The 27,650-nt window shown below is 48.8% G+C and overlaps 2 protein-coding genes across 16 annotated transcripts in view; one reads left to right on the top strand and one right to left on the bottom strand.

Annotated features, from left to right (window-relative positions):
* TSKS (testis specific serine kinase substrate) overlaps positions 1–4,952 on the top strand; it is a 30,033-nt gene extending 25,081 nt beyond the window's left edge. Inside the window, exons 9-11 of the mRNA XM_084804993.1 lie at positions 170–305; positions 3,766–3,890; positions 4,703–4,952. Coding sequence (XP_084661119.1) covers positions 170–305; positions 3,766–3,890; positions 4,703–4,877 — 436 coding nt within the window. The 3' untranslated portion in view covers positions 4,878–4,952. The remainder of the gene's footprint in view (positions 1–169; positions 306–3,765; positions 3,891–4,702) is intronic.
* Positions 4,953–6,640: 1,688 nt separating this feature from the next.
* CPT1C (carnitine palmitoyltransferase 1C) overlaps positions 6,641–27,650 on the bottom strand; it is a 49,351-nt gene continuing 28,341 nt past the window's right edge. For 5 of the 15 annotated variants that reach the window (XM_084804977.1, XM_084804980.1, XM_084804978.1 and 2 more), the window contains 11 exons: positions 24,087–24,174; positions 21,103–21,298; positions 19,673–19,861; positions 17,881–17,986; positions 17,604–17,720; positions 15,384–15,548; positions 13,291–13,425; positions 11,334–11,486; positions 8,827–8,940; positions 8,531–8,623; positions 6,642–7,618 (listed from right to left, as the gene is read on the bottom strand). In XM_084804977.1, coding sequence (XP_084661103.1) covers positions 7,520–7,618; positions 8,531–8,623; positions 8,827–8,940; positions 11,334–11,486; positions 13,291–13,425; positions 15,384–15,548; positions 17,604–17,720; positions 17,881–17,986; positions 19,673–19,861; positions 21,103–21,298; positions 24,087–24,174 — 1,455 coding nt within the window. In that variant the 3' untranslated portion in view covers positions 6,642–7,519. Of the gene's footprint in view, positions 7,619–8,530; positions 8,624–8,826; positions 8,941–11,333; positions 11,487–12,551; positions 12,642–13,290; positions 13,426–15,383; positions 15,549–17,603; positions 17,721–17,880; positions 17,987–19,672; positions 19,862–21,102; positions 21,299–23,324; positions 23,410–24,086; positions 24,175–27,650 lie in introns of those variants that run through there. The other 10 variants (XM_084804983.1, XM_084804986.1, XM_084804987.1 and 7 more) reach the window with 6 other exon arrangements.

Below are 27,650 nucleotides of genomic sequence, written 5' to 3'. Positions count from 1 at the left end.
TGTTTTTATTGCGGAAAAACTGCATTTTTGTGAAGTGGAGATTTCCATGATGCCATAATTTGGGCCACTTTTTTTCAGTCAGAGAGGATAAAGAAGTCATGAGTGTCTACCTCTATCCCGTGTAAATTGTGTTTCCTCTGCCTTCTCCCTACCCTGTTCCTGACCTCAGCTATAGCTTTGTGAACACAGAGACACTGCGACAGATGGTTGAGCATGCTGTGGCACCCATCTTGGAGGAACTGAAGCAGAAGGTCCCACCCCCGGGCACGTGCCCCAGCTGCCAGCGCCTGCAGAAGAAGATAATGGTACCGTGAGGCACAGAGTACGCCAACCCCAGACCCCTCTGCCCCTCCAATAAAAAGATTCCAGAGTGCAGCCTTGCTAGAGCATTCTTCTGGCCATGAGCCTTGGAGATCTGGGTTCAGATCCTGCCTGAGCTGTGGATAGAGGAAGCTGCCTTAGACTGAGTCAAACCATTGGCCCAGGTGGCCCAGTATTGTCCACTCTGACTGGCAGCAGCCCTCCAGAGTCTCAGGCAGGAGTTTTCCCCATCACCTGCTACCTAATCTTTTTAACTGGGTATGTTGGGGATTGAACCTGGAACCTTCTGCATGCAAAGCAGGGCTCTACCACTGAGCTCCCTGGCATAGCCTCTGGCTATAACTGCTCACTGGGTGTCTTCTCATCTATGCCCATATTGCCCTCTCCCGTTTGCTTCCATCTCCATGGGAATAATAGCAGCCCTGTCTTACAGGAAGGATATTAGGGTGGGATAATGAAATAAATTAAAACTGTCAACAATTCACCCTTTAACCTTCCAGGATTTGTGGATCATTATAAATGCATTGTGTGTGTGTGTGCGCGCGCGCGCGCACACACACACACACACACACGCAGGCAGTGGGAGAGGTATTTAAAAAATATTAAATTCCCCAGCCCTGCCTTTTCCTTGCTATGTAATGTTATTCCATGTGCAAACTTTTACATTTCTGGATGGCAGAATTTGAGATCTCTCTGTAGCAGACTGTTTGTATAAATATGCAAATGATTAACACGTCTCCTCCCCTGGTTTTCGCCTCTCTCCTCCGCACAAAACTTGCTTTCTGAAGGCTGCATCCCTATACACCCTTACCTTGAAGTCAGTGAGAGTAGGCATGCATAGGACTGTGCTGTGTCAGTTTTGTTCCATTTATCAACACATCTTTTGTGCAGCAGCGTGACCTCCTTAGCTTTTTTTTTTAATTCTCTGGGACTTACTACCAGTATACCTCAGTGGTTGTGTCTAGAGCAAAGGTGGGCAACCTCTATCCTACAGAATATGGGACAGTGATGGGAAGAAGTGTCTGCTTGTTTACTTAAACTAGGGGTGGGCAACTTAAACTAGGCCCTGTTGCCTTAGGGACTCATGCAGCCCTTGGCCTAATTTCAAGAGCACTGTGCGAGTGATCAGTTCAGACCTCTGGCAAGAGCAGTCTACCTATCCCTGGAGTGGGGGTGGGGGGATGGACAGCCCCCTCTTGGCTCCAGCCCCACCCATTGCTGCCTTTAGCCCTGCAGCTTCCGACGGGTGACCTCTGAAGAAATGTTGCCCTCGAAACAAGGTTCCTCCCTCCTTGGGCCACCCCAGTGGTATTGCAGCAGTTGAATCATAGGGGATGGGGAGTATCTGAAAGTACCCCCTGCCACCCACCCACGATGAGAAATTTAGTTCTGCTTCTGAGTTGTATGGGGGAACCTTTGTCTCACCTCCAGCAGTAGGCATCGTGCAGTTGACATTTCCAAGGGAAGAGGGGGAGCTATGGAATTTGGGTAAGGGAGGCACTAATTTAAATCCGTGCTTGGCCTTGTAGCTTCACAGGTGGCATTTAGCAGCTTGCTCTTCTAGCACAGTGTTCTTTTACAGGGTGGCTGTGAGCATCAATGAATTACAAGCAAAGGTTGATGACGATAAGATAAAGACAAGTCTGTTATTAAAGCACAGTCACTTCCACATCTGCTAAGGAAAGGCTCAGCAGCCTAACCCAATGTTTTATTGAGGTCTCATTCCAAATAGTCCAGCGTACTCTAGAAATGTAGGAAGCTTCCTTATAGACCATTGGTCCATGAAGCTCAGTATTGCCTACACCAGCCTTCCCTAACCTGGTGCTCTCCAGAGGTGTCAGACTACAGTGCCTCTCACCCCCCCAGCCAGGGGCCATGCTGGCGGGGGATGATGAGCTTTGTAGCCCAACACATCTGGTTAAGGAAGGCTAGCCTACGCAAAGTGGCAAGAGCTCTTTAGACTTTCAGACATGAGTTAGCCTCAGGCACTGTTAACCATCAGGATTTAAAGGACAGCCTTGCTTTGTCTGCACACTAAGGTTGAATCTATATGAAATAAGTTCCTTCCCTCTCGCCCGTCCCTGCCCATAATTGCCAACAGTTTTCCCATGGCTCCTTTTGGCAGTCACACATTCCCCTGCCATGATGGAGACTACCAAGTCCTGCTTCGCCTATTGTCCCGGTGTCATGGGTGCCTCAGCATGCTGCTAGCCCCTTGTGCGTGAAGCACATCTACAGAGTTTTCCTGTAAAATAACCTGGGCCATAAGTGGGCAGTGCTTCACCCAAGCAGGTAACCTGCCAAAGAGACATGAGCAACTATGCAGCTGACAGGAGAATAGGTGACGCAGGACTGACAGTGAGCGCCTATCGGGAAGGAGCCCTCTTATTATTTCTGCCCATCCCCTTGCCTAATTAGGCCAGTGGCTGACACTGCTACCTGCTCCACTAGCAGTCCCTTGCCAGAATGGCCAGACAAGTAGCCTTTAGTGGCTGCACAGTGGGGACCGCAGGCAGCCACAGCATTCATCCCAAATTATTTTGGCCAGCAGACCCTGGTCGGTACCCTGGGCCATCTTTGGTCCTGTGCCTCTGCAGCTGTCACCAGTTGCCATTACCCCAGGCCTGGCCACCCCGTTTCCATATGAGGCTGCACCTGCACAGCCACCAGGGGTGGAATAGAGATGGGTAGGGACACTTCCAAAGGGGCGGAGTCTCAGCAGGCTGCATGCAGAGATCTCTCTGCTACTCCCAGGTAGAAGCCTGCGGCATTCACAACCCCTAGTGCAGGAGTGGGCCTCTTGCAGCCTGCAAGTGACATTTGGGGGCTGCCTGTGCAGCCAGCTGACAGAGCCCTGCCCCTTCCCACCAGTTCCCCTGCTTCGGTTGCCACCAGCCCATTCTGCTAGGAAACGGAGTCTACAGCAAGGGCTCTCCTCACACAGCCTGTTTCCCAGCAGCGATCCTTATCAAGGTAGCTGTTTCCCTGTTGCTTGGGGGGGGGGGTAGGGGAGAGAGGCTTTAGTCTTACCACCAGTGCAGTCAGGATCGCTGGGAAGGGGCAAGGTGAAAGCCCCCTCACCCCCCACAATCCTGTGTGTGTGAGAGAAAGCCAGAGGGGAAGATTGTCTGTGGTGTGTGGGTGTAATTGTGTAGCGTGAGGCTTGTCCCCACACACCTGTGTGGCCCCCAAAGGGCTCTGTATGGGCCAGTGCACCCTCCAACCCCAAAAGGTTGTCCATCCCCTTCCCTAGTGCCAAAAAAGCTACAAGCTGAACTTGCTCGCCAGTGACAGCAGTAATTGGTCATCATGACTGCAAAACGCCTCTCCTAAACTGCTTAAATGGGCTTGTGCTGCATTCCTACTCCTCCCCAGTTGGGTGATGCGCTCTGTAGTCCTTCTCTCTTTCTTTTTATCCCAACTGCTCCAATCACTGGAATGCAGGAACTGGAACAGTCAGCCTTGGATACTCATGCACGAGCAGAAGCACTGAGTTCGAATGTACGTCTGGCCCAGGATGAAGCCCTGAGAGCTAAGAACTATCTAGAGCGGGCAAGGATCAACACAGAGTGAGTAAACACAGAAGTGCCAATGGTGTCATCTTTCTTCCCTGCCATTCCACAGGCCCATGAGAGAAACTTGTGGAGGAGCTCCCCAATCCCTGGAGCCAAACCTTAAAAAAATGAAACTGCCTCCACCATAATGAAACTGACACAAAGGGTAACTGTATTAACCAGGGACATCCCCAGATTAAAGACATCTTAGTAGATTTAAAGCTCACGAGAATGTTAAGCAATTAGATCCAGGGCTGAGCAGAAGGCAGATCTTCAGATGTTTGTTTATTTATTTAATTTCTATACCGCCCAATAGCCGAAGCTCTCTGTTTGGGAGTTCAGCTTCCCAGAAGCCCCTGCCACCATGGCCAATGATAAGGAATGCTGTGACTTGAGGTCTGAAACATACTTTCTGCCCACTCCTCAATTAGATGACACAGCATGTTTTTAAAAGAGAGTGCTGACTACAACACATGATGCCTGTCTTATAAGAGGGGATGGGATTTTCTTCAGGACTGTAGCACGGGAGGAAGAACTGACCTCGCCTCCCCATATACCGTGGCCCTAAGAAAAATCAACCCCCCCCCATCAGTTGTTAAAGACACCACCATGCATTTGGTGCCACATCGAGTTTGGCCCTAAAGTGGTGCCAGGGAAGAGGCAGTGCAAGTGATGGGTAAGCAGAGGGTGACCAAGGGAGGACAAGGCCAGCTGGAGTCTTGATTGGGAAGGCTTTCTGTCAGCTGGGATCTAGGGTGGCTGAATGGCAAATTATGGAGACTTGGGAGCCTTCTTTCTCACATACTCTTTCTCCTCCCTTCTGGCAGGGATAAGGCTAGTAGCCTGGATTATCTCCAGAACAAGCTGAGCTCCCTCCACTCGCAGCTGTCCCTGGTCTCCCAGGAAGGCATGCCCCAGTCCCCAGCAACCTCGATAGCCGTTCCTGCAGCCCTCGCCAAGCGGAGCTCTTGCCCTGCTGAGCTAAATCGCGCCCCCCAATAAAAGAGAGATGGCCATGACCTGCTCTTCCTCCCGTTTCCTCTGGAAAACAGGTTCCAGGAGAAGACCTCCCACTTGAACAGAGTGGTCTTTGTTTGGATTTGTTGCTCTGTCAAGCCCAAGGAAACAGCCATTAAGACAAGGGGGGTGAGGGGGGAGCCAGCCAAGGAATTGGCAGTGGAGCTACACGCTGGGGCATAACGTTTTATCTGAATGGCTAGTGGGCCCAGGGCCAAGCCGCATGTTTCATGTAGCCTGCTGCCCCCTTTTTAAAAGAGGAACGCCTCAGATCCAGAGCAGAGAGGCTGCCGGTGAAGGGTGTGTGCTTAGCCTTGCTCCTGTGTCCCTGCTCCAAAACACCCCCCCCCCCCCCGCCCCAGCAGCTTTTGCCCTCTGCATCATTTCAGATGCAGGGAATGTTACTGTAAAACACTACCACTGTGAGGAGTCTGCTTTGGGACTTAAAAGGGTTAAGCATGCCCTCCCCAACCACCATTTCTCCACTGCTGATTTGCCCCCATTTGAAGTGGCTTTTCCTCTTCAGAAAGGGACCCTGGATTACAGCTACGCATTTCATGTAACATGCTCTTTGGCTCTCGCTGAATGATGCTCCATCTCAGTGTTCGGTGACTTTCTTTTTCGTGATATGCCTCTGAGAGATACAGTTCTGTCTCTGTCCTATCAAGGCAGCACAGAAGAACAAACAGCAAACCCAGGGAGTAGGAGTCAAGTCAAGCCAGCAGGAAATCAGCACACCTCCCCCCATCCCTGCTCTGCTGGGATGGGGCAGGGAACCTGTGGTGGTGCTTCAGGCATTGTTGGACTACAGCTCCCATCATCCCTGACCATTGGCCCTGCTAGCTGGGGTGGATGGGAATTGCAGTCCAGCCACGTCTGGAGCGCCGCCACAGGTTTCCCCCTATCCCAGGCTGTGGATGCTAGGTGAACTGAAAGGCTTGTGTCAATCTTGCTCTGAATCTTTGCTCTCAGTATGCAGGGCAATGCAGGAGCTTCTTTCAGGAACTACACCAAATAGTCAATCTGGGTGTCTGGGCACACATGGCACCTGAAATGCCCACACTTCCCACTTGCCTAGCACTCTGAGGATTGGTCCCCTTCCATAATCAAGGGGGTGTGCCCTCATTTTCTCACCCCAACACCTTACTTGGGGCTCCTTCAGCAGAATCTTATGTGCAATGTATTCGTATCCCGTTTCATATATTCCAAGTTTCAGTCCTTGCAACAAAAATATGCCATTGGTTAAAATCAGAGGTGTTGGATCTCAGGCCCACAAGCCCAGCCCCTGGGCCCCAGCCCCTGATTGGTCGTTGCCTGGCTTTTGTGTACTCTCCTCCGCCCCATTCTAAGACATTGAAAGATCTCTCCTAAGGTTTAGTTACTGGCGGCATTATGCTAAACTCTGTTGGCATTTTTAGTCCCACCCCTTTGACCCCACCCATCACTGGAACGTGGCCCACAAGAGCTTCTTTGGAATGGAATTTGGCCCTTGAGGTGAAAGAGGTTCAACACCTCTGGTTCAAATTAAGCCCAAACGCGTAAGTTGCAGACTTGGGGGCGAGGGATGATTAGCAGAGTTCTTCCATTACATTCTGCCACGCACTTCTCAGAAGCAGAACATTTCAACAGGATGGCACCATGCATTTCCAAAGCTTGAGCAGCCCTTCAACTCCTCCTGGCACACAAACACACTCAAGGATTCTCACACACACCCCAATACCCCCCAGCTGACAAAGGGCACACATGCTTGCTCTTTGCAAGATCTCCCATCCTGTGGTTTTATTCAGGTCTGTGATGCTAACAAACCAAAATGACAGAGAAAGACAAACCTGTTCTTCTGCCTCTCTTCACAAGCTCATTTCATCCCCCACTCCACCCCGAAAGGCATTTCGTGCTCTACAAAAACCTGCAGTAAAATGAAGATTACTTCTTCCTACATCAAATTTGTTAGGATACCTATTATCCTAGAAATCAAGGAAGTGGGGGGAGGGGGAAAGAGAAGTAAGAAACTAGATTCCCTGCCAAACATCACCCATCATCCCATCTGCAGTGCCTTGTGGGAACATAAGCATTTGGCAGCCACACGGACAGAATCCTTCAAAAATGAAGCACAATAAAGAAGCAGCAGCCAGCTGCTGTGGATTGCGGTGGCTGGAGTGCAAGTAGAAGAGATGCTGGAGATGGCAGTCTGAAGAAACACCACTTCAAAATACCCTGGACAGCCTACAGAAGGAGCCTAGGAGAAATCATCCGTCCCAAGTTCCAAACTCTTCTGATCCAACCACAGCTCTCCATCCACACATGGGCCTCAAAGGAACCCAGGAGATTAGGCTGTCAGACCCATCCATTAGACCTCTACTACCCTAGAAACATGGATATATTTCCAGGGTGGGTGGGGGTCATTTGTCTATAGGACTGTGGTATCCAGTAGAGCATCCAAACCCCAACATCCAAGGGCAGGAGAGTATCTTGCCCTTCCATTGTGCTTGTAGGAATCCTCAGGTCAGGCCCCTGTGCATCCCACCCACCCCCTCTCTTTCTAAATGTCCCTGCAGATCAGAGAACAGAGAAACACACAAAAGTGTGTCTTAGTAGCTGGCTGTATAATCCTGTTGGCATTTATTCAGTCACTGGATATGGTTGGCAGAGACTTTTTTGTCTACTTGAAACAGGGCCAAGATGTCTGTCATGGCATTCCGGATGTTTAATCCAAATCGGTGTGCATTCTGCAGAGAAAAGGAGAGAAGTTGAGGAGATCTAGAAACTTGGCACATCTATACATATACCTCACTGGCTGAACTTAACATTAAAAATAATGCAAATGGTTCTTCCTCTGAGGATCAGGAGAAAATCTTGAAATATCCAGGTAGAATTTCCTGACAGCTGAAATACGGGGACAAGTTTCCATGCAGTTAGGTTACATAAGCCCAGTAGACAATCAAGGTTGGAAGGTAGCTTACACACACTTTCTGCCACAAGGCAGGACCATTCACACAGTCCAATCCAGGGCCTCCACAATGCCAGCAATAGAAAACAGAAGCCGCAAAGTGTACTACAACCCCTTCCAGATGACTCAAGCCAACCATGGAGAGGAAACAAAGAGAAGCCCCAGAGTCATTAAGCAATCTCATCTGAGGAAAAACAACTTTTCTACATAAGGCTTTTAACCCACTTTAGCAAGGCTTCTGCTTCCAGATTATTTGTGGGATTAAGATCAGCTCCTTTACATGTTTTTTCCTGGGGTTTCTGCCTTTCTATATGTTCCATTACACAACCAGTAGGTGGTGCTGTGGTATAGCAGAATTACACGAATACACTAGGATTTTATGCTGCCATTCAGGAATATACCAGACTTTCCTCATTGGAAAAAAAATGCTAAAATGGTTCCAAAGAACGGGAGAAACCCTGGAGGATGACAACGTTGTGTAAAGCACCCAGAAACTACCCTGAGTGAGGACTCACAAGCATACAATAAATGCCTTGTGTAGAAAGGCTCAAAATCTTTCCTAACCCCAGTGCCATCCACAAGTCTCTAGGAACAACTTGTAAGAAGCTTGGTGTACCTTGGGCCCTGCCTGCCCAACCATCAAGGTGTCCTACTCTCCCCTCCTGGGGCAACAGGACATCCTGGCACTCACCGTCTCTCGGCTGGAGCATTTGCACGACACGTGGAAGTTGATGAGATTTTCACCGACAATTATGTATGACACTCCGTACCCATCATCATTAACCTATCCCGGGGTGGAGGGAAAGGGAAAAAGCAGCATAAGGCAGGCCTTCTGATTCCAGACATACATGATTTCCCACAGGAGACAAGTGTTCCTAGAGAACCCAGGAGTCCTGGCTCTCAGACACCTGCCCCCGCCCCAGGAATAAGTCATTGGGCCTCCACTTCCCTTCTCCTAGAGAACAGAGGAGTCCTGGCTCCACTCACCGGCCCAAATCCACCCCCACAAGAAATGTAGTCCGGATGGTTCTGGAGGTCAAATAGCTCCAGCTGCTGAATGGGAGTCTGGCTAGTCGAGAGGTGCCACGGCTCAGACAGCACCTGGCCAAGAACAGAGAGAAATTGAGGGTCAGACAGTGAGGGAGCTCTGCAACTACTGACTCCCACTCCCCACCACCACCACCACCACCACCACCACCACGCTGTTCTCCATAGAAACTCTGCCCTCTTGTGATATTTTCAGGGTCACTCCATTTGCTCAACACAAATCGGTCCTTGCCATGCCTAGGATTAGCAATTGTAGTCCTTATTCATGTTTAAGGGAATACAGAGCCAGACAGTAACTAGTGGCATCCTTCCCCAACCTGGTGCCCTCCAGATGTGTTGGGCAACAACTCCTATCATCCCCAGCCAGCATGGCCAAGGATGGCTTGTACTTTAAAAAGTAAGCCCTAAAGTAAGGCAGTGTAAGAGATGCAATCTTAGGTACATGGCATCAGTACAGAGTCTTAAATGTACAAGAGAGGAGCAAACAGCACAAAAGGTTGAAGGTAACGTTACAGGGTTTTCTCTCTAAAAGCAATGTGTCCATATGGGTAAGGGATACGAGGTTTGTTTATTTTTACATCAGTTGCATTGTGAACTGTAGAATCTGGACACCAGCACACCCAACTGCCTGTGAACCCCAGCTTTTCTTTATTTTCTTTTTTTAAACAAATCCAAGTTTCTAGTCCTCAGGACTTCAGAGAAAATACTGCTTGTGCCTTGGCTCTTAGGGACCATGGGGGACGATCTCCCTTATCCCTTCGCTAGGGCAACAAACTCTCTTTTCCTACTGCTATGTACATGGCAAAGACCCCACCTCTCTGAGGCATGTGCGTATTTTGCTCAAGAATACTCACAGTTCTGCCCACACAGTAGACCTGAGCCTGTCAAACCCTACCCATGCACCAATACGTGCAGCTCTGTACTTGCAGAAGAGCTGCCGATAAGGGAAACTGGTGGGCAGAATGTGGATTTAAATCCTCCCCCACCCTCCAGTTCTGTCCAGCAAACACTGCTCCCACAGAACCTTTAAAAAAATATCCCTAGCCAAGCTCTGAAGTGAACCTTGCTGGGGGTGGCAGGATGTGCATGTGGAATGGACTTTGGGTGGGGGGATTTGCAGGGGAGAATAAGCGGATCACCAGGAGTTCATTGAACAGTCCTCTTTACCACTTGCCAAGGCTTCCCTGTAAGCACCAAATCCACATCATTTCATATCTCAGTACCACACAGGGTTGTGACCAGATAACATCTAGTTGGGCTCTGCAAGGGGTTGTGACCTCAGGATGAAAGTTTGTGCTGTCAATCTTTTAGGGAGGTGCATATATTCACTTTACTCTTTAGAGCAGCCTTTCCCAACCGCTGGGTCCATGGATGTTGTTGGACTACAAATCTCATCACCCCCAGCCAGCACAGCCCATGGTCAGGGATGGTGGGAGTTGTGGTCCAAAACATCTGGAGGGGCCCATGGCTGGGAAAGGCTGTTTTACAGGCTCGTCAGCCAAAGCAACCCACCTTCTACCCATCCCCACTCCTCCAGGGTTGCCAGACTCTCTGGTGGACTTAAGTGAACCCACACTATCTGAACCAGTCATCCAAGTGGGTGAACGTGTCCCGAACTTGCTGGACATCCCATTTGGCGGGAAACTGGAAATTAGCAGGCTTACCGGCAATCTAGGTGTGCCATGACCTACCCATAAAACAAATTCAGCCTGCACAGTTCAGCTCATGTTGGCAGCAAAGTGCAAGGTTGGCAGAAGAGCAGCAGGGAAACAAAGTCACATGGGTGACTAACAAAAATGACCAAGACAGATACACACCTGGTAGCGCTCAGTCTCAGGCAAGGAAGTCAAAAGGAAGAGCAGGAAGAAGAAAGCGCAGCCACAGCATGTTTTAAAACCTCCCGGAGATGGAGCTAGCGCAAGCAAGAAGCTGGTCAAAAGGCCTGTTGGTTTGTTCATTATTTGCAAAAGGGCAATCCCAGGCAAAAGCGTGGTGAACACAACTTCCTGCTTGGCCTTGTCTGGGCAAGAACCCGTGAGGCGGGAAAGGTGCTGCTTTTGACTATCTTCTGATTGTTTCAGAATATACCACAGGAACAGAAGAGTCACTAAGGGCACCATCCTATGCATGTCTAGACAGAAAAAAGTCATACAGCTCCCAGCATTCCCTAGCCAGCCACGCTAGGAGTTGTAGGATTTTTTTTCTATCTAAACATGCGTAGGATGGTGCCCTAAGACCTATAGGGCAGCTTTCCCCATTGATGCCCTCCAGGTGTGTTTAGCTACAACTCCCATCTTCCATGCTGGCTGGAGATTATGGGAGTTCAACACATTTAGGTTGGGGGGGTCTGCCTTAGAGATACTTTCCTCACTTTCAGAGAACTGCTGTCTTTGAGTTTGCACACATACCCTACCACCACATACACACCCTAGCCCAACAGCCCTTACTTCACGCAGGAAGGGGGAGTCCAGGCCAAGATACTTGGAAACAACGTAGAGGCAGAAGAGATGCCTGTCGATGCCAGCACCTGTCATGGCCTGCCGGTAAAGGTGCTGGTGTTTCTCAGCTGCCACACGAAACAGGCGTAACCTTGTGCCGTCCTGGGATGAGAAACGGATGGGAATGAATAGAAAAGGTTTTCCTGCACCTCCACATCTTCTAAACAACCCTGACCGCCGACTCCTCCTTCCAAATTAACTTGAAGGGCAGCCTCTCCACATATGTGTCTACCCAGACCTTGGGAACTTCTTCAGAGATCCTTCTCCAGGTGTCCCTGCCCGCTAAGATGCAGCAGGTGACTACTGGGCAGAGGGCCTTTTCAGTGGTGGCACCCCAACTGTGCAATGCCCCCGCCCCAAAAGTCTAGCACACTGCCAACTTTGTTGTCATTCCAACATCAGGCAGACCTTTTAAAATCTGTCTTAGCCTCTTAAAATATGTGGTGGCCTGGTAAATTTGTTTAGCCTGCTTTTTATTCTCCTCTGTTCAAGCTTTTATGCTGCATTATGTTTTACTGTAGTTGCAATGGTGGTTGTATTTTTAATCTCTTTTATCTTCATGTTGTAACCCACCAATAGAACATCTCTGCAATGGGGCGGCTTGTAAATAGTGTAAACCAGAGCAGGGGAACTATTTTTCTGTTGAGCGCTGCATTCTTTCACAGGTAACCTGCTGGGTAGTGCATGATGGTGGTGAAGAGCAGAGCCAGGGCCAAAGCCAAAAATGGGTGGGACTATCCTTTTTGTCTCTCTTGTTCTACAACCACCTTTTCTCTGTCTCTCTCTCCCCCCACCCCCCTCTGCACTGCAGGCTGCTGGAGAAGGGCAGATCACTCTTGCCAGAGGTCTGAACTGATCTGATCGCAGAAGGATTTGAAATTAGGCCTAGGGCAAATGGTTGTCCATCCCTGATGTAAACAAACAAACCACTCACTTCTTCCTCCTCCCTATCGGTCACATGCATCCATAGGAAGATGGTTAGGAATGTGGCAGGCTAAACTCATGACACCCAGCACAGCTTGAATTGTAATCCAGTGGGTATTGGTGCAAATCATTAAAATCTAAACAATCTTCAAGCCAATCTTCTCCCCCCAATAGCAACTTTCTAGTCCTCATGGAATTAGCAGTTAAAAAGCCGAAGGTATCTGAAGTGGTGCCGCATGTGTGGGAAAGGTGGAACATTCAGCACAGCTCCTAATCCCCATGCTATAGTCTCCTACACCAAACTCTGATCCAAGAATTTTAAAATTGAAAATTCTGCAAGAAAAAGAGGCAGGGAGGAGAAACTAAGTTTGTAAAAACATTAAAGTACAGCTCATTTCCTCTTCCTTCCCATTCCTTTTCCCTTTTGTATCATGTCTATTTGACTTGGAGTCTGCAGGCAGAGACTGTCTTATCTGTACAGCACTTAGAAATCTTTAAGCACTTTAGAAATCAGGGATGGGGAACTTAAACTGGGGGGGGGGGCAGATGATCCATCCCCCCAGCCCTCCACAGGCAGAATAACATCACAGGGCGGGGCCAGGCCCTGGCCAAAGCACTGGTAGGAGGTTCCTCCATTGGGGATGATGTGAAGCCGCCCCAACCCCTCCAGAAGGGACATTGCAGGAGAATCTCTGGTGTTATCTCAGATCACTGACCAGAGATAACAGAGGGTATTCCTCTGAAGGGATGGGGTTTCAGCAGAGTCCCCGTGGGCTGGCCTGGCAGGCCAAATTTCAGCTATGGGCCAGAAGTTCCCCATCCCTGTTATAGAATAATGATGCTGATGGTTTTGATGATGTACATAAACCTGATCATTTTGCTTTATTTATTCCAGCATGCAGGACTGTTAGAACACTGCATTTTAGACCCAATCCCACTGTCTTCTTGCAAAGGCCAACCCTGCTTGCATTTCAGGACTCACATTCTGGGTGGGATCCATCATGGCCTTGACAAAGTTACAGGACTCAATGGTGCAGGACCGGACTGTTTCTGTGCGGCCCTCCCGAAAGAGACGAGTCATGGATGCCTCATAGGTGAGGCAGAATTTATTCCTGTCCTAGAAAGGCAGGAGGAGGAGGAAATGCTGATTAGGGAGAAAGAAATCCTCAGCTGAGTCTAGGGACAGGGTTGGGTCCAGATCTGGGGTGGGGCAAAGTGGAAGTCATCAACCTAATTCCATGTTGGGCATAATTAGAAAAGGAACTGAAAATAAAACTGCCAATATCATTATGCCCATATACAAATCTACTGTGCAACCACACTTGGAATACTGTGTACAGTTCTGATTACTGCACCTAAAAAAGGATATTGTGAAGTTGGAAAAAGTGCAAAAAACACCAACCCAAATCATCAAAGGGCTGGAGCAACTCCCCTATGAGAAAAAGTTACAATTGGGGTGTTTGGATAATCACAGGGGTAAAAGAAGCCATTGTGGCTTCTCCCCCCCAGTGCCGCAATTTGTGTAATTACCCACAATGCAGTGCAGGTTGCCATGTCATCTGAACCCACCGTGGTGCACAGTGGGGGTGGCTTCTTACCCATGCCATCTCCCGGGAAGCACTGCGCCGGGTTTGCATGACACAGCAACCCACACTGCATCACAAGTAATCATGCAAATCACGATTGTATGCATGGCACATGCAGGGACGATGAGAGAAGCCACGATGGCTTCTTTTACCCCTGTGGTGAGGAGAGACATGGTAGAGGTGTACAAAATTATGCACGGTGTGGAGAATGTGGACAGGGAGACATTTTTCTCCTTCTCTCATAATACTAGAACCTGGGGTCATCCCATGAAGCTGAATGGAGGGAAATTCAGGACAGATAAAAGGAACTGCCTCTTCACACAGCGCATAGTTCAAACATGGAATTTGCTATCACAGGTGTGATGGCGACCAACTTGGATGGCTTTGAAAGGGGGATGACACAGATTCATGAGGGATAAGTCTACCTAGTCATGATGACTATATATTACCTCCAGGATCAGAGGCAGTATACCAGTTGCTGGGGAACAACAGCACAAACATGGTATTGGCCTTCATGTCCTGCTTGTAGCCATTTTTTTACTTGTAGCCAACTGGTTAGTAGCCACTGATAAAGCTATCATGATGGCTAGTCATGACTATATATTACCTCCAGTATTGGAGGCAGTATGCCTTTGTATACCAGTTGGTGGGGAACAAAAGCAGGAGGGTGCTATTGCACTCATGTCCGACTTGTGGGCTTCCCACAGGCATCTGGTTAGCCACGGAACATATGCTGGACTACACAGGTCTTTGGTCTGCTCCAGCACGGCTCTTCTTATGTTCTTACGTTCTTAACCCATTCCCTAGCTGAGTGGAAATGCAGCTGCCACAGGGATGGGGGCACACATAACGATAGCTCCATTAGGTCAGAGGAACCCTAGTTGTCATGATGGAAGCACAGAAACCCAAACCACCCCATTTATGAAATCACAGGCCTTTACAAAATTCAGATCACAAGAACAGAGCAGATGCTCTGCTGAAAAACCCCACCGGAATCACTAGCTAATCTGGCCCGGGGAGAAGAGTATTTTTCCAACTCACCTGGCCATTGGTTGTCACTCTTTGTGAGCCAGCCAAGTAATTTATGGCCTGGTAGCCAACCTTCGTCTGACCACTTGCTTGCCTATCAACACATTCCTCATGCAAAGTGAGAGGGCCTTCTTGGTGGTGGTCCCCCAGTCTCCCTGATGAGGCCCACCTGGCACCAACATTGTTATCTTTTTGGTGCCAGGTCAAGACTTTTCTCTTTTCCCAGGCATATGGCAGCATGTGATGAGTTTTTAATTGATCCTGGAGTGGTTTTATGGTTTGACTGATTGCTCAAAGTTGTTTTTAGATATATGTTGTCTCTGTGTATATTGTTTGTGTGTTTTTTATATTTTTTAATTTTGCATATTGTATTTTTGACGTTTTAACCTTTGTAAACTGCTCAGAGAGCTTCGGATATGGGGCAGTATAAAAATGTAAATAACAATAAATTAAAAAATACCCGAAAATGCGCCAGCTGGAGGGCAAGTTGGACGAAGCCATCTGGACTGGTGCGGCATTTCTTGATGAGGCCTTTGCCAAACTCCCTGAAGGTAAAAGTGTTGAAGTCAACGTCATTGGCCAGGGCCTGGGCCACACTGAAGGACTGCAATATCACCTGTTCACACTGTGGACAAAGGGAAACAGGAGGCAATGAGGGCACAAACCAGAGAAGAGATGTAATGGAAAAGCCAGTTCTTCCCCCTGTTGCCCCCCCACCCCAATTCCCCATTTCTACCCAAAGCCTTTTCCTGTCAATAATCTCCAAAGCAAGCAATGATGTAGACCAGGGGTGTTGAACCTCTTTCAGCCTGAGAGCTGAACTGAATTTCAGAGAAGCTCTCGGGGGCAGCTGCATCCCAGTGGTGGGCGGGGCTGAAGGCAAAAGGGGCAGGGCCTAAAATACCAGAAGCTCTTAGCTTAAAGCTCTTAATGACTGTAACTAAGTCTGCCTGAGAGGCATTTCAACCTTTCAGAATGGGAAAAAAAAGGAGCAGAAAAGCCAGGAAACCACCAAACGCTCAGTGGTCGGGGGAACTGGGGGGGGGGCAGGGGAAGGGGGGGCAATCTGGGGAACGACGGGGGGCTGGATTGGGACCCCAAGTGGGCTGGATTTGACCTGTGGGCATGAGGTTAAACACCTGTGACGCAGACCCTATACATTATTATTTTTGCCTAAATGTACACCAGGGTCCCACAGCAGCCCAAGAGGAGATGGCTTTCTCTTTACACCTCTCAGGAGCTATTTCCGCAGGCTGAAGTAGCCTTCCCTGACCTGGTGCCCTCTGGATGTAATGGGCTACAGCTCCAGTCTTCCCCAAATATCAAAGCCACATCAGGATGGGAAAGCCTGCTCCAGAAACACATTTGCTGCCTTACTGACTGACACACTGATTCCCGACCAGGACTTAAGACTGGGAAACAGGCTCTGAGGGTTTTGCAGCACAGCTGGCTTGTGCAGTGCTGATTAACTGGCAGCTGTATTCCCAGTGCCTCCCCCCCCACACACACACACAAGCAGTTTTTATGCTTTTAAAGTACATAAATAAGGTGCTGAGTAAATGGATAAATGCATGAATATTCTTGCAGCATTTTTTTTAAAGCACAAGCCATAGGTAAAACCCTAGGAGGGAATACAACTGTCAGCCAATGAACTTTGTGTACAACTAGCCACCAGCCAATCAGTGTTGCACACAGCCAGCTCTACCGCAAAACTGGCAGAAAAAGCAAAGGTGACGAAAAGCTGTGCTCACCTCGCCAGTAGAAAAGGTAGCTGTGACTTGTATTTCCAGTTATTTAGGGCACAATCCTATGCATGTTGAGACAGAAAAAAGTCCTACAACTCCCAGCATTCTTCAGTCAGCCATGGCTGGCTGGGGAATGCTGGGAGTTGTAGAACTTTTTTCTGTCTCAATATGCATAGGATTGTGCCCTTATTTTATTTAATACATTTCTAATAACATTAGAACGTAATAATATAATATTACACTGCTCAATAGCGGAAGCTCTCCCTAGGCCGTTCGCAAAACAAAACTTAGAACCATAAAATGAAAAAGACATTAAAACCTGAACATTTTAAAACAGAATAAAAGCAAAAGAAAAGCCAGCAGTTATGTCAGTATTCACCAGGAGCATTGAACCTCCTTCAGTCCAAGGGCTGAATTCCATTTTGGAGAAGCTCCTAGGGGCCACGTTCCAGTGCAAAGGGGGCTGGGTGCAAAGGAGCTGGGCCAAAGGCAAAAGGAGTGGAGCCAAAAATACAAAAAATACCAGAATATTGTAGCTTACAGCTCTTCCTGCCAGTAGCTACCTTTTTGAGAGGCATTTCAACCTTTTAGAATGGGGGAAAAACTGCAAAAGCCACCAAATGATCAGTGGCCAGGGAAAAGGGCTCTCTGCGAAACCCTGGAGGGCCAAATCTGTCCCCCGCTCTGAGGTTCTCCACCTCCTGTATACATCCTCAATCTGCAACATCTTGAGTAGTTAGTTAAGAAGAAACAGCAGCCAGTATTGCTCCGCGGAATCTCCTAACTCCTCCCACTCTGCTCATAACCATGTCTATACACTCAGACCGGCCCCCTCCCGCCGCCAAATCAATGCTGGTCCTTCCGCAGCAGGACCCACATATCATAGCTTGTCTTGTCCAAACAGCTCTTGGGCCCCACCCTCACCCCAAACTCACCTCCGGAGGAATCTCCCATTGAAGCTTTTGGGGCAGGGGGATGCTGGAGTCCATGTCACCTTTGCAATTCCCATTAGTATCATACCCCAGTGTGAATGCATCTGTGGCAATGGTGTACTGTGAAAACAGTGAAACCAGGTGAGAGCTCAGCTGTTTTGCCTCTCTTCCTGGCCCTCTTGCTGTAGGTCAGCACCTCCCACCCTGTCCCCAGGAGTCCTTGCTCCCAGGCCTTCCCTCCACTGCAGTCCCATGCTAGGGTACGCAAGTGGGCCTTTACCTCCCAGAGATGGCTAACAATGGGCGCATCAGCCCATGAGTGTTCCGCGTTGACTCCAGACTTCCCATTGCGGTAAACAATCAGAGTGAAAGACTTGTCAAACCACCTGTACGAAAGGAGGTGGAAGGAAAGATTCGTCAAGCCATCAGCAATATGGATTCTCGCCATGCTGACTGAATTGCCAAAGAGATCCCCAAACACCCTCTTGGAGAAAGGGAACCGAGATCAACTCAGGAGTCAACACGCCTAGACTTAAGGGCCTGGCTGATACGCATGAGATCAAGGGGAAAGGCGGAGGGGAAAAAGGAGATGCTGTTCTGGCGATCCCCATGTGAAAAAAAGGGGGGATTGTTCAACCAAAAAGGCTATGGGGAAGCTAACCTGCCTTAGAGCATTTCTATCAGAAATGTCTCCATTTGGATTTTCTCCAGATGCCTTGTGGGGGTGGGAGGGGGAAGGTGCCAAGAACAAAGGAACCAGCAAAACTGAAACGGGGGTGGGGTGGGGGAGGAAGAGAGGAATGACGAAGGCAACCTTCCCCAACCAGCTTCCCCCTTCAGAGGTGTTGGACTACAGCCCCCATCATCCCCAGCCAGGTGGGGATGATGGGAGCTGTAGTCCAACACCTCTGAAGGGGGAGGCTGGTTGGAGACGGCTGGCCTAAGGCTTTATACAGGCACACCAGTGAACAGGAGCAGATGTGGATTTTTCTGCTATGGAGCAAGATCTGCTTCCCCCACCTTTGCTCTTCTAATGACACACATGCAGCCTCCGGACCTAACACTACGTCCTTCGCAAACACACACACCCCGTGCCCCCCATGCCTTCGCTGCTTTTTAAGCACCTTGTGTCTGCTCAAACATTTAAAAAAAAAAGTGTTGAAAACTGCTTGGAGAGATGGGGAAGAAGAGACCTCGTGAGGGACACAAGGGCTGGTTAATTGACACCGTGCAAATTTGGCTTCTGCTGAAGGCCAAAACAAAAGGTTTTCCAAGCTCAATCCCAGGGGACTGCACACTTGCTGCAAGCGACCAGGCTGTGCTTTCACTGCAGGCATACCCAGCAGAGGCTGGTGGCTCCAATTTTGGTGGGGCTGCGAATGCATTCTGGGTTTCAGTCGGACCCAGCCAGAACTCTAAGGAAGCTATCCAAGGCTCTGAACCTATTTGGGGGCGATGGTTCATCACCCTGGATAGCTCCTTCAGAGTTCTGACTGGTTCAGGCTGAATCCCAGAATGGATTCACAGTCTCACCAAGATCAGAGCCACCAGACTTCACTGGGCGTATCCCTGAAACTATGGCTTCTTGGCAAAGAGGGATCAGGCTGGGGAGAAATGCGCATGCCAGCTCGCACACACATGCCCCGGGCTTGCTGCACAGAAAGGGTGCTGACAAGGGCACAGAGATGGGCAGGGTTAGAAAGGTCCAGAGAAAAGGTAAATTACAGCTGCAACACACCAAGAGTCAATTCCAATGAGTTCAAAGGGACTTCTGAGTAGACATGCATAGGACTGCATTGTAAAAGAGGATCCGGGGAAGATCTCTTCAGTGTGGTGCCTGGGAGGAAACAGAACTAAAGAACATTTATTTTGGGTTCAAGGTTTGAGGGGGGAGGGAGAGAGAGAGAGAGAGAGAGAGAATGCACGTGCGTGCGAGGGGGGGGGAATATGAAGGCTTGGACTTCCCAAGGCGTTTGTGTCTTTTGGGGTACAGTGAGTGGGATCCTTGCAGGCTGGCAAGGTTGGATGCGAAGCGTATGCAACGCATTCAGGGCATCCCAAGAAACACACACCTGTCACAACAGCGCCCATGCAACAGGGACTTAGCGTAGGCATCCAGCGCGTGGCCTGGATTGGGTCCTTGCAGCCCCTGCTCACTGGTGTCCAGGGTGACAAAGAAAGCGGCTTTCTCGACTATACTCAGCGACTGCTCATTCTTCCCCGACTGGAAGTAGGTCTGGCGGGCCCGGGCCCAGGGGTCTCTGCAAAGACAGATAGCCGTGCATTAGGGAGGCCTGGCTGTTAGGGGAGCATTGGTCTGGCCAGGTAACTGACTGGCTTGGGGACAGCTGATGGAAAATTATCCAACTTCACGGTAGCTTTTCTCAAATTAAGGTAGGAGCCAGCCTACCCCCCACCCCACCATCCTGTCCTTGGAATCATCCTGTGCATTTATAGCTCATAGTGGTTCCCGACAAGCGACACAGAAAGTTGCAGGGGAAAGAGCAATGAAAGTATGGAGACAGCAGCTGAGCAATGGAGGAACAGATGGAGTTATCAACTGAGTAACAGGACCGCAGCCACCCCATACCAATCATCCTCAGCAGCAGGAGCCATTTTATTTTAGTGCAGCAATGGAATGTGGGATGGCAACAGCAGGTCCTGCTCTTCAGTGGGAGAGTGAGGCAAAGATAAGCCAGTTCTGAACACTTGTCCTGTCTGTGCCATCTTGACAGGCCACTGGTGCAAAGGAGTCTGCTCCCTTCTTCAGGATTATACATGGAAGAGCATGAAACTCTTGCATTTCTCACATTAGTTTGGTTACATGTGAATCAGCCCCCGGATGGAGACACAGGAATATGTCACTTTAGAATCAGCTTTAAAGAAGAGAGCCCTTGATTCTTTCCGAGTTGGTCTCTCAGTTTTGAACTTGATAGCCTGAGATATTCTGCAACTCCTTGGGGAGACAAACAAGTTTTTTTCTCCTACCTTTAGCATGGGAGCGGAGAACCTTTTTTCTGTTGAGGGCTGCATTTGTTCAGGAGTAATCTGTCAGGGGCCACATGATGGCGGCAGGCGGGTTCAGAGCCAAAAGTGTGCAGTTTGCAGCATTGCAGGTTTATGTAGCTCTCTCTCTCTGTGCCACCCCAACCCATCCTTTTTCTCTTTCGCTGTGCCACCCCATCTCTCTCTCCCCCCCTCCCTCTCCCTCTCCCTCTCAGTGTCATCCCATCTCTCTCTCTCTCTTTTTGTGCCACCCCATCTCCCTCTTTCTCTCTCTCTGTGCCACCCCATCTCCCTCTTTCTCTCTCTCTGTGCCACCCCATCTCCCTCTTTCTCTCTCTCTGTGCCACCCCCATATCTATGAGCTGCATGAAATTAACCTGAGGACTACAACAAACTAGGCCAAGGGAGACATGTGGCCTGTGAGTCACAGTTCCCCCACCCCACTTTAACAATTAGGGTCCCAAAGGGCTGGCTCCGGGCAGGGGCTGTCTCTCACCTGTCAGCCGCCGTCAGGGATGGCAGTTTCTCCTCCCCCGGCAGAGGGGGTGTGGGATCCCCTAGGATGAACTGAAACTGTGCCTGAAGCTCACGTGGGCGCAGCAGCCTCCCATTGTGGTACACCCCGACCCGAAATAAGCGCCCGGCATGGTACACTGCAATGTGCTTGCTGTCCTGCTGATGCTGGATGGTGTCTAGAGAGTGAAGAACGTGAGGACATAAGGACAGCTCTGCTGGATCAGACTAAATGTCCATCTCATCCAGCATCCTGCCTCCTCCCACAGAGGCCAAGAAGGAGAGAAGGAAGGATGGAGAGGGGATAAGCCATAACTTGATGGATGAGCAGCTGCTTTGCATAAGAACGCAAGTTCAGCCCCAAGCAAATTCAGCCCCCCAGCATTTATGGTTAAAAAGGACAGTGGGTAGCAGGGTGGTTCTTTATGTCCAAGGAAGAGCAAGAACAAGACTGTCAAGTCACTGCCTCTCCAGCGTCAAGCAATTCTGGGGTCAAACAGGGACATTCCTAAAGCAATGGGCAAAGATCTAAGAACGGGATGTTGCACACAAAGAACAGGCTGAAGTTGGTACCCAGTTTCCTCACTGCAATTCCTAGTTGCCGACTTGATTTAAAGGTGCACAGATGAAACCTGACCGAGGACCGACCTGGGTTCTAAACAAACAGCGTGCCCTGAAGGAGGCTGTGGAGACCATCCCTAAATCGTATGTCCTCCTCACTGGGGACGGCTCCCAATGAGCTCCAGCAAAGCACTGCCTTGGCTCCAAAACTCATTTGGGTGTGCAAAAGGCCCTCAGGTGGGTTGTCCCCATCCCTTGCATTTAAATCATAACTACAAATAAGGAGCTGAACAACTGCCTTGGAGGGCTACTGGTCCCTGTTTCTATGGGCACTAAAATGAATAACTCTGGGAAGTAAGGTTGGCTGAGGAGCGTGGCCAGTGGGGCACATGCAGGCGAATCCACCTCTCCCACCCCGCACCCAATGTATGTTTTGGACTACAACTCCCATGAGCCCTAGCCAGCATGGCCAGTGGTTGCAGGTGATGGGGGTTGTGCTCCAAAACATCTGGAGGGCACCAGGCTGAGGAAGGCTGGCTGGCTCAGGGTTTGCTCACTTGGGATGCAGGTGCTTTGGCAGACCAACATCAAGACTCGTATACTGTGGGGCAGCCTTCCCCAACCTGGGGCCCTCCAGATGTGTTGGACTGCAACTCCCATCACCCCCAGCATGAGCATGCTGGCTGGGAATGACTGGCCATGCTGGCTGGGAATGATGGGAGCTCCAGTCCAACACATCCAGAGGGCCCCAGGTTGGGGACAGCAGCTGAGAGATATTAGCGAGTTGAGCATCAGCACCCTCACTCCGGTGCCCTCACTGGCTGCCAAACCTGCATATCAGTCTCAGCCCAGCTCCCCATCCACCCTAAACTTCATTCATCCATCAGCTCTAGCCCCTCCCCCAGTCCTACCCATGCTGAATCGTCCTTCTACCCACCTTCTCTCTACAACTGAATCACCCCTCTACCCACCTTCTTTCCACAACTTCCACACTGCCTCTGCAGTGCCAGCTCCATCCAAAGTCCTGTGGAAATTCCCTTTTTTCAATAGGAAGGGAAATGAAGGCTGCATTCTTCCCCCACCTCTTTTTTGCCCACTGAAATCCCTTTGGCTACTTGAAACAGGAAGTGGAAACAATGCAAGAAAACATCCTGCTCATCTTCCTGTTCCCCCATCTCCAAGATTCCCCTGGAATTCTGCTCTGAAGTTCCCTTCTCTTCCCTTGAACATAGGAGTGGGGAACCTGTGGCCCTCCAGATGCGTTGGCCTACAACTCCCATTGGCCCCAGCCAGTATGGCCAGTGGTCACGAATGATGGGAGCTGTTGTCCAACAATAGCAGGAGGGCCACAGGTTCCCCACTCCTGCTTGAACAGTAAGTACGGGTAGGCCCTCCAAATGCTTTGGCCTACAATGCCCATGAGCTCTAGCCAGCATATACAATGGTCAGGAATGCTGGGAGTAATGAACCAAAACATCTGGAGGGCTACAGGTCCCCCACCCCGGCTTGAACAGTAATGGTTATAGGAGACGGGCATGGAAGTAGGGTGAGCTTCCCCTGGCACTGCAGGTGATGACAATGCGCAGATACTTTGGGGGATGCTGATGTAAGGAAAGGGGATCAAGGCGTGTGAGAGCATCCTACCTCCCTCCATGCCTGGGACACGGGTTGTATTAAACATGCGTTCGTATTGAGCCGAGCACATGGGCAGGCAACCTTGGATCATCATCTAGGAGGGGGGAAAGCAAGAAGAGAAAGAAAGAAAAAAAGAGAGATAGAGAGAGTAATCAAAGCTGCTGTGGGGAAAAAGAAAAAAAGAGAGGAGGGGGAACAACACCTCAGCTCCTAGCGACATCAAAAGCCCTCCCAGAACAGAGCCCAGGTAACGTCTTCCCCAAAATGGCATGGTTAAGAGTCAGCCCAAAGGGGGCAGACAAAGCTCAGAGCGCGAAATCCAGGGGGACCATCCTGACTTCGTCTATGCATATGCACCAGTCATGTAGGCAAGAGGAAGAAAAGGTTGCAAGAGATTCAGAAAGGCTGCAGGAATCTAGACCAGGAGTGGGCAACTTGTGGCTCTCCAGACATGTTGGCCTATAACTTCCATCAGGCCTAGCCAGCATGGCCAGTGGTGATGCACGAGGGGAGTTGTAGGCCATGCCATCTGAAGGGCCACAAGTTGCCCATCCCTGATCTTGACTGGAGGATTTGCAGAATTCAACAAGGATAAACCCAGGAATCCCAGAGCATAAAATCTTTTTTTAAAAAACTCGTAAGTTAGGATGATACAGACTGGGTCAGAAAGTCCATCAAGAGACACCATAAAGCAGACTTACCCTGCAAAAGGCTCCAAAGCTAGGGGTAGATGGGGGGGGGGTTATTTTGCAATGCCCCCGATTCACTTACCCAGCCCCACCCCAGGCAACCGGGTGGTATTGAAGAGACGTTGCAACTGGGCCGAACATAAGGGGATGACGGAATTAGGGACCATGCTCTGTTTTCAGATGGGAGGGAACCCCAGGATTAGAGTGGGGTGGAGTGGGGTGGAGGGAACCAAACAGGGAAGATATTTGTTGTTAATACACTCAGTGCACCATTCAGGAACTTTAAAAATTCAAGACATAAACACATTTGTTAAATACATAGTCAAGAGAGTCAACCCCATGGAAATTCTAGGCCCAATAATATTTGCCTACCTTTGTGGACGAACTTTTGCATGAGATACTCCCTGTGCCATCTGATTATTTACTAGATATTGAGCAGGCATTTCCTGTGCCATCTGATTATTTACTAGATATTGAGGAGGCATTTCATGTGCCAAATGCTAAAGCGAGTGACCATACGATTATAGTCCAATTTGCAAGAGTCTCCACAAAGAATTATATCCTGCATTTGGCAAGAGAGGGTGGAAGTCTTTTTTGGAAACAAGATAAAGTTATGTTGTTTCCAGATTACATCAAAGAGGTGGTGAATAAAAGAAAGCAATTAATCAAGGCGAAGAATATGACAAAACAAATGAACATACAATATTATTTAAAAATATCCTGCTACATTTTGTATTGTTTCTGAAGGTCAGACAAAGAAGTTCCTAAACCATGAAATGGCGGAGGCATGGCTGAACGTAAAAATGTGTGAGATTTCTGTTCCAGCCCCATGAACTGGAATTTTTAAATAAGCTTTGTTAACTGTTTATGTTTAGTCTACATGATCCAGGCTAGGCCAGAAGATATCTGAATATACATATATTCGTTTACTTTCTTTCATTTCTTTCATTTTTTTTCTTTTTCTTTAAATTCTCTTTTTCCAAAACAGATACGATATGCTGTATTTAAATATATTGTTTGAGGGTGTGCTGAACACACTCATTTATATGTCCAGTATAAAATATATCACTAATTGTTGTAAGGTTGCGTTTAAATTTTATTATTATATAATATTATAATTTCATCTTTTCTTTTAATCACTATTATTATCATTATCATCATCATCATCACCACCACCACCACCACCACCACCACCACCACCACCACCACTATACTCAGTAAGATTTTTGGTTGGTTGAATTGTTAAGCTTTATTATTACTATTATATTTTAACTTAAGGGCAATATACGGTTACTGGCAATGAATTCTAGGACTGCTCTCTTGATATAAAACCGATGATATGATATTGAAATGTAAGGTTGATTATTAAATTGTAATATTGCTAGTGATATAGGCATAGTTTTTAAAATAGAATGGCATCTGAAGCCTGTGGGTATTGGAGTTTAAATTTAACCCTTTGAAAGAGGAGAGGGAAGAGGGGAGAGGGAAGAGGAAGATTGCTTTTTTCTTTTCCTTTTTTCTTCTTTACTTTTCCTTTCTTTTTCTTTTTGTTACTGTTGTGTCCTCATAAGAATATTGCATTGTTGGGAAACTGTAGTTATTGATCAGGTTGTTGGTACTGTTTATTTCATTTATAAAAACAAAATAAATAAAAAGTATTTTTAAAAAAAGAAATTCTAGGCCCAATAATCTGGAGGAAATGCAGCACATGGCTTAAAGAGGGATCACTGAAGAAACTAACATGGCATCCATAAATGTGTGGGGCAAAGCTCTCTTACTGCTTTCCAGTACAGTATTTCAGCCATCTGTTGTGATGGCCATTTAGGGTTCATGAGTGTGGTAAGTCACCTGCCCTCCCCAAGACTCCCCCCTCCCCATTTATTTGCTGCATACTCACTAAGAACCAATGGAATGTAGTGGAGCGGCATGACCTGTGACTGGACCTGGTGACCCTTTTCTCTCTCTCTTTACATTAAACTAAGTGCAAGAGCTCCAGGTTTGATCAGAGGAGCAGCAGTGCTGGGGGAGAAAGGGATGTTTACTCCCCCACCACCACTACTTTCCCAATCAAAACTGGCCCTGCAAAGATGCTATTAGCCCCATGTGGGTGGGGGTGGGAGGGAATACACATTCCTGCATTGTGTTTGTATTGTTTGCTCAGTGGGGCAGGGGTGAGAGCATTTAGATTAAGAAAACAGTCAGAGGGTCAGGATAAAATAAGGAAATACCTCCCCTAGTGCCACTGCTCCAGTCAGAAGCAGAGCCACCTGCAGCTGCTTTAACCTTAAAATAAGGGTGTTGAACCTCAGGCCCAGGGCCCAAATATGGCCCACCCGAGGTCCCGATCTGGCCATCCAAGGTCCCCCAGATGGCCATGCCCCCCTCCCCTGACCCCATCCCATTGCTCCTGACTGCCCCTTGTGTAGTGGTTTCTCAGCTTTTGCATGTTCCCCCCCACCCCCACCCCATTCTAGAAGGCTGAAATACCTCCCTGAAGGCACAGTTATTGGCAGTAAGAGCTTTAAGCCAGTGAAAGGGAGAGCCAGTGTGGCACAGTGGTTAGAGTGCTGGACTGGGACTCGGGAGATCCAAGTTCAAGTCCCTGCACCTCAGCCATGACGCTCACTAGGTGACTCTGGGCCAGCCACTGACTCTCAGCCTAACCTACCTCACAGGGTTGTTGCGAGGATAAAATGGAGAGGAGGAGGACCATATAAGCTGCCTTGGGTTCCTCGCAAGAGGAAAAAAGGTCGGATATACATGTAATAAATAAATTAGCTAAACTATGCTGGTATTTTTGGCATGTTGGACCTGCCTCTTTTGCCTTTTTCAACTTGTCCCTTTTGTCCCGCCCACTGGAATGTGGTCAAGAGCTTCTCTGAAATTGAACGTGGCCCTCAGACTGGAAGAGGTTCAACACTCCTGCCTTAAAAAATAAAATTGTGGGTCTCCCCCACATCACATCCATTTTGGCCCTTACACTGGGGAGGCCACGTTCAGCCATGCAGTTCACTGGGTTGTCTTTTGCAAATCACTGTCTCTGAACTGCCTCAACTTACCCCACGGGGTCCCCATCCTGAGCTGCTTGGGGGGAAAAAGGCTGGGATGCAGACATGATAAATAAAGAGCGGCACTGTGGTCTGCAGTCCATGTCAGCACGAGATTCTTGACAATGTGCCACACCACAAAGGATGACATTCTGCGGGTGCAGATGTTTTTGGCATTGCACCCTGCTTGCGTTTTACCAGCACAACAGCTCACAGGATTGGGCCCAGAAGGAGAACATAACAATTAAAAGGAACCAGAAACATTCCAGTGTGTTTTTTAAAAAAGGGTTTAAACATATATTGCTTTGAAAAGGTATGGTGGACAGTTTAAAGCAACGTTCCCCAAACTGGCACTCTCCAGATGTGTTAGACTACAACTCCCATAATCTCCAGCCATGGTTGGGGATGACAGGAGTTGTAGTCTAAACGCCTAGAGGGCGCCACTTTGAGGACAGCGGGATTAGAGAGTGAAATGGGCAAACATTAACGGGTTTTACAGAAGTTCTGTACCCAGCTAGGTGTCTGCTGTGCCTCTATTCCCCCCCCGCGCCCCGCAAATTGTTAGCAACCCCACCTTCCTCTCACTCTGACCTCTGCCC

This window comes from Heloderma suspectum, chromosome 6, assembly GCF_057233095.1.
Source record: "Heloderma suspectum isolate Gila_16-S chromosome 6, 16-S_ref, whole genome shotgun sequence".
In the NCBI taxonomy this organism is placed as follows: domain Eukaryota; kingdom Metazoa; phylum Chordata; class Lepidosauria; order Squamata; family Helodermatidae; genus Heloderma; species Heloderma suspectum.
The sequence above is the reverse complement of the archived record's forward strand: the minus strand, read 5'-3'. Positions and strand labels throughout refer to the sequence as shown.